We start from the raw sequence: 6,485 nt of genomic DNA, 5'->3' as shown, positions 1-6,485 counted from the left end.
ATATATATATAATTACGGAATAAATAAATCTGCCTGTGCAATTGTGTATTAAATAGTTATTAGCTGTACTTAATAGTCGGTGATCTATCAAAAAATTGCGTAAAAAAAAGTCTTATTTTGGCCTCCAGAAAGGGTCTTATAAGTCCTTATTTCAACATGTGTCTTACTTACATATGAACCCTGATACATTACTCTGTCTTGTGCTGAAGGCAATGGTGTACTTTCATTGCTATATTATTGTGTTACTGTATCTCAGTGCTGGGAGGTACCAAGCGCTTCTGCCCTCTTTCGTGCTAGAGATATCATATTGTGTGCTTCATACTCTATCTCGTGGTGGAAGTACTGTGTGCTTCCTTCGACCCACCCTATCTATTCTATGCATGCAAGCGCAAAGCTTTACAGATATGAGGGTCATAGTATTGCAGGTCCTAATGGGCGAGCGCTCACATGCCAATGCACTTTTGTATGCTACATAAATTGTTTGCTGTCACAGGCGCGCGATCCTCAAAAGATCCGGTGAGGAAGGTAGTGGAAAACATTTTGGTCTGACGTCTTACAAGGTCTACCCTGCCAGTAAGATGTTCACCTACATAATAGACGGACTGAAGTCAAAGAACGCGCTCTGTCAGCGAACAGGTAATACACACGACAATACAATATATAATACAATATAAATACAATACATACAAATAACACAAGACACATGGGGTCTGACATGCTGCTGCTCCAGCGCAAACATCAGGGCCTCTTGTCAGATAACAAAATTGGTCTTAACAATTATGATTAGTTCAACATAACTTTTTCTCCTTAGACGTTGACAGAAACGCTTGCACAAGTTACCTGCAGATATTGAAAAATCGTAGCAGACTTTCCTCATAACAATACGAAACAAAGTGATTTGTCGACGGTCTAGGAGAAATTACTAAATGTTAGACTAATGTTAAGACTAATTTTGTTTTCTGACAACGGGCCCCCTGACTTTCTAGCAAGTCTAACGTTGTGAGTACACGTTGACGTGTTTTAAATCTCTTGCGAGCAGTAAAGGTTACCTGCGAGTTAGTGCAGGTGAGAATAAAGTGCTTGCATATATTTTCGCCTGTCCTCGGGTATGCGTCTCACTTGGTTCTGTGCATCTTGCCATGTTGCCATACTCTCTGTTTCACCATGTGTCGTCATGCCTGTTGTCCTCACATGTCATCATGCCTGACGTCTCACCATGTCGTCATGCCTGCGTCTCACGTCTCACTTGCCTCCTCGTTGTTTACAGAGTGTCTCAACGAAGCTGGCGGCTAACCTCATCGAGGTGTGGCATCAAGCGTGTGTCATCGTGCCTTGCGTTCTCGCGTCTCACCTGCCTCCTCGTTCTTTACAGGAGTTCTTCGACGAGCTGGCTAATTTCAATCGAGGTTGTGGTCATCATGCCTGCGTCTCCGTCTCACTCCTCCTTAGTTGTTTACAGAGTGTTTCGACGAGCTGGGCTATCTCATCAGAGAGTGTTGGGATCAACGTCTTCAGCCGAGTGTCGGTGCGGCGCTGAAGTCATTGCTCAGCAGATCGGCGATCGCGACAACGGCGTGCCGCAACGCCGCCGCTCAAACAACCGCCGCGTGCAGCCTACCTCATCGTCGGCCGGACAACATGCACCGCTACGTCGGGACAGGTGAGTCATTCGTTAGTCGCCTGTCAGTTTCGTTCAGAGTCGCTGATTTTTAAGCGTTCGGCGAAAATCGGTTTGGGAGGGGGGGTGATTGAGGGTGTAGGGGCGGGGAGTGTTTTGTTCACAGTGCCGTTAACACTTGGCTGCTTCTGTTTCATGCTCTAGTTCATGCTCTAGTTAAATGTTCATGCTCTTAGTTCATGCTCTTGTTCATGCTCTAGCCTAATGTTCATGCTTCTAGCTCAGGCTCTACGCTAATGTTCATGCTCATGCTTATATGCTTCATGCTCATGCTCTAGCTAATGTTTATGTTCTAGCTCATGCCTAATGTTCAATGCTCTAGCTAATGTTCATGCTCTAGTCAGGCTCTAGCTAATGTTTTCATGTCATGCTATGCTCATGCTCTTAGCTAACTGTTGTATGACCTCATAGCTCATGTTTAATGTTCCATGCTCTAGCTTCATGCTGATGTTCATGCTCGAGATTTATTGCTCTAGGCTACATGTTCTGCTCTAGCTAAATGCTCATGTTATATGCTAATGTTTATGTTCTTAGTTCATGCCAATGTTCATGCTCTTAGTTCATGCTAATGTTCATGCTCTAGCTAATGTTCATGCTCTAGCTAATGCTCATGTTAATAGCTAATGTTTATGTTCTAGTTCATGCTAAATGTTCATGCCTCTAGTTGAATGCTCTAGCTAATGTTCATGCTCTAGCTGCGGACAGGACCAGAGCCTGCTGGACCGCAGCGCACTTAAGCGGTCAGCGAAGAACCGAGCTGCTGTGCGCGACGCGGCGGCCGAACCAGAGGACCAAGCGAGGCGAAGTCTGCGAGCAATGAACGCGCTGCTGGACCAGAGATTGCAGTAAGTGCTGCTACGGCAGGACGCGGCAAGATTTTTTTTAAGCCCGGTGCAACGTAGGCGATTTTTTATCGCTATTACTCGGCGATTTTGTTGCCGGCGACAGAATCGCGAAGGAGATCGCACGAGTGCGCTTGCATGCGGATGGCGATTTTTGACGCCAGAAATACTTCGTCGTGAATACGACACATGTTTGATATTTTGTTGCCGAGTGATGAACAATCATGAACAATCTGAACAATGCAGCAGTATTGTTGTGCCGGAAGAGATCATTGCATTGCCCGCGATCCCGTGGGTTCGTTTTGAACTCCCGCTAGGAGCGTGTTAGAAACCACAGTGTACACGTTTGTTGGCCAAATCGTACAGCGCTATTTAACATAATTCTGAGACTATGAGTTTTTGCTCATTTGAATGTAGTTAAATCCCGTTTGCTATTGGGTGGGGGGGTTTGTTTCTACCCCGACCCAGTCTCGCAGATAACGGATAAAACTGACGATAACAAGATGGGCTATTCGGTGTGTAGTTGATGCGGTAATGTTCACCGCAAACAATTTTAGCGGTAATTCCCGTGGTGTCACGTGGCGGTCGTCGCCAAAGGTGTCAACCGCTAAAGTGACGACCTCGATTCCGAGGGATTACCGGGAGATTCATGATAGGTTGTTCATTGTTACACGCCTGAAGTTAACATTGATGTTTGATGTTGACGATGATCGTTGACGATGACATTGATGTTGACACGTTGGATCGTTGACGATGACATGATGTGACGATGACATTGACGTTGTGTGACACTGACATTGATGTTTTGACGATGACATTGACGTTCGATGTTGACGTGATGGCGTTGATTGTTGAACGCTGCCATGCTTGCAGGGCCGCGGCGAGGCACCGCCGGTTCGGCGCGCTCGCTCTATACTGGACTGGGCGAGAGCACGAGCGAGTCTGACGTGCAGCCGGCACGCACGGCTCATCGACATCCCGACTAGCAAGACGAAACCATACACCTGCCGCGTAACCAGTTGCGAATCTGTGGTTTCAGTGCGCGTGCATTGAGACTCACGGTTAATGGGCGAGTGCGTCAAGGGCGCGCGAGAATTTGTCGTTGTCAGACTAATAGACTGCAAGAAATGATGCGAACAGTTGGGGTGCTGCCATTTGTAAGGTGTTTCTTACAACTTATAAGATTATATACCTTAGTATATAAACTATGTAATATTATATTAATTATTACTATATATTACTTGGTCATATTACAACGTATTAGGCCAGCGGAGCCGTTGCAGCCGTTGAATTTGGCACGGTCAGTTTTGAAACCTGCACAGACCAAAATGTAGTAGCACGTCCTAAAAATATTTGATCTAAAGCCACACTATACAAAAAAATTGCACTCCAAATATTTTTTCTGCACTTTCCCACATACTTCATTTCTGGTAATACCCTGGGCCTATATGCAGGGATTGAGATTCTTCGCGCGGCATCCGCGGAAATCGCGGATTTGACAGTCCCAGGGAGTCGATTTTTGTGAAACGTCTAAATTCGTTGAGAAAAATTGGGAGGGTGGTAACAATGTAACAATTTAAAATTATATACCCTCGACAGCACCCGACTGTAGACTGTAGAAGTGGTAGACAGTCTAGGCTTGGACAAGCGAGTATCAGTGTATCTGTTTTTGGTACCAGAAAGAAAATCCTCGTTCACAGGCGCAGTGAGCGCAAACATTTGAGGTAGCTTTGATCACGTAAGACCATGCTGGGCCTGGGGGCCGGTTTTACATGTTGCTGCGTGCATGTTGTGTGCATGATCTGTGCACTGATTGTTCCATTCGCATTGTGTTTTTTCATTCAAACTCGTCGCAGCAAGACAGCTTATGTCTGCACTAAAACAATGCAACGACGGGTGGAAACAGAAAAATATCATTATGTCTAGACATTTAAAAAAAAACTTGCCCTATTTTTCAGCCCCCTGATTTCCTATTATAGTTCGTTTGTTCCTTTTGACAACTTGAAAATGGTGTTCAAGACGATCTCATAATGTGTTCATAATAAGCTTTAGAACTGCACCAATTGCTACCTTCTTTTAAAAAAATTCGGGGGAGGGCATGGCCCCCTGACCCTAGCATGGCGAATGACCTACCGGTCTCGCCATTGCCCTCACTGCCTCTGGTTTGCTAATTAAAATTTCAGCTGAAAAATTAAATTGATCCAATGTCATCCCTGTATATGTGCGTGAGTGCTGTGCGTGTCCAAAGGCGCGTTCAGCCATTATGTCGTTTTTTAAAGACGACTGAGTATTGATTTTTAAAGCGACTCGAGAAAGACTGCAGATGGTGAAATGATGTTGAACAGTGGTGTTGGCCATTGTAAGAACGTTTTCATATACAACTATTCTATTACTTATATACCGTAGTATAATTATGGTGTATTTGATTGGCCTGGCGGGGAGTTGGCATCTGGTTGTCCTGACATTCAGATGGCTTCCGTTTTGCAGGTGGAGCGGCGCCCGATCACCACGCTAATGAAGGTCTTCCACCAGTCTACGGACACTCAGTTCGACGCTGGAGCCTAGTCGTTGTCAGCAGATTGCCGTAAAGTGACATCAGACCAGTATATCATCGTTGGGCTCAGGTAATTTTCTTGTACCTACATTACATCATCGGGTGCATTTCATGCTTTTATTTACATAAAAAACAGACAACCTAAATAACACAAGTGTTAAATACTGTCGTCTATCTAGTCCTCTTGTTATCTAGTCATCCTTCACCAGTTTGCATGGTTTTCATCCCGCAACCGTCACCTCTAACCTCTCGCTGTGACTGACCTACACCGAATTGGGTCATCTATCTACATTTAATTATCATGACATACATTAATACCCGCAGGGAGTCGTCTCTACTCTCCGCTGCAGCATTAACACCTGTGAGCTTGGCGGATCTGCTTCCTACATGGATTCTCTCATCGGCTTCTCCCTCGATCGCAGCATTACCACGCACATATCTATCTCGGCGTTCTTCCTGTGGGATCTCTTCTTCTATCATTGTTTCTCTCTCGGCCTTTCCTGCATGGCGAATTACACCGCGGATCGTCTCAATGTTACACCTGTGGGGAATCTAATCGGCTATCTCCTGTAGGGGTATTCTCTTTCTAAATGGATTCTCCGTCGGTCTTCTGCCCTGTCGATGTCAGAATTAGCCGACCCGCGGATCTCTCAATGTTAACTACCTGTGGATTCTACCCTTCTTCCTGTGGGGACTCTCTTCTACATGGTTCTCTCTTCGCTTCTCCCTGACATTGCAGCATTCCACCCGCAGGGATCCCTCAAATGTTAACACCTGTGGGGATTCTAATCGGCTTTCTCCTGTGGGGATTCTCTTTCCTACATGGATTCACTCGGTTTTCCCTGCAGATTGACGAGCCTGCCTGAAGGAGTGGAGAGAAGGTGCAACCTGCCTGGCCGGCCGAGCCGACCAGCTTGTGCTCTCCCTCCTGCAGCTACGCCTGCACCTACAGCAAGTACCATGCAAGAGTGCGGCGGGAGAGGCTGATCACGCAGGTCTACCGCTTGCCTCATTGGCGCACCACTCATCGCTGTGAAGTACCAGCAGCACTCCTGCAACTGACGACATTAGTGATACTCGAACACTGTCGCGCTGCAGCAGCGGCCGACTGTTAACTCAGTCGTTGGTTAGAAACTGCGTGATAAGAAATTTTGCGGAGAATTCAACGAGTTGTTGGTGGATGTAAGTAACAAATGTTCGATGCCATCTTCACGGAAACGAGAGTGTCGAAAGCCGTATCTGGTTTTCATTGGCACTTTCTATAAATTCCGTGTTTTGTACTGTAGTCGCCACAGTAATAAAGAGTGCCTTTTAAAAGTTGGTGCCATCGATAACGTCCTCGTTGAAAGAAACCTCTGCCGGCCATGCTGCGAAATTTCTGAAATGCAACAGAAAAGCCTTGCCCCTCATA

The 6,485-nt window shown here is 46.0% G+C and overlaps 1 protein-coding gene across 1 annotated transcript in view; it reads left to right on the top strand.

Moving 5' to 3' along the window:
* The window catches only part of LOC106810413 (cytoskeleton-associated protein 5-like), a 56,858-nt gene that overhangs the window by 41,988 nt on the left and 8,385 nt on the right, over window positions 1-6,485 (top strand). The window contains exons 34-37 of the mRNA XM_014813765.1: window positions 494-636; window positions 1,040-1,065; window positions 1,491-1,660; window positions 2,374-2,523. Coding sequence (XP_014669251.1) covers window positions 494-636; window positions 1,040-1,065; window positions 1,491-1,660; window positions 2,374-2,523 — 489 coding nt within the window. The remainder of the gene's footprint in view (window positions 1-493; window positions 637-1,039; window positions 1,066-1,490; window positions 1,661-2,373; window positions 2,524-6,485) is intronic.

The sequence above is a fragment of the Priapulus caudatus genome, unplaced genomic scaffold, assembly GCF_000485595.1.
Source record: "Priapulus caudatus unplaced genomic scaffold, Priapulus_caudatus-5.0.1 Scaffold439, whole genome shotgun sequence".
Lineage (NCBI taxonomy): Eukaryota > Metazoa > Priapulida > Priapulimorpha > Priapulimorphida > Priapulidae > Priapulus > Priapulus caudatus.
The sequence above is the reverse complement of the archived record's forward strand: the minus strand, read 5'-3'. Positions and strand labels throughout refer to the sequence as shown.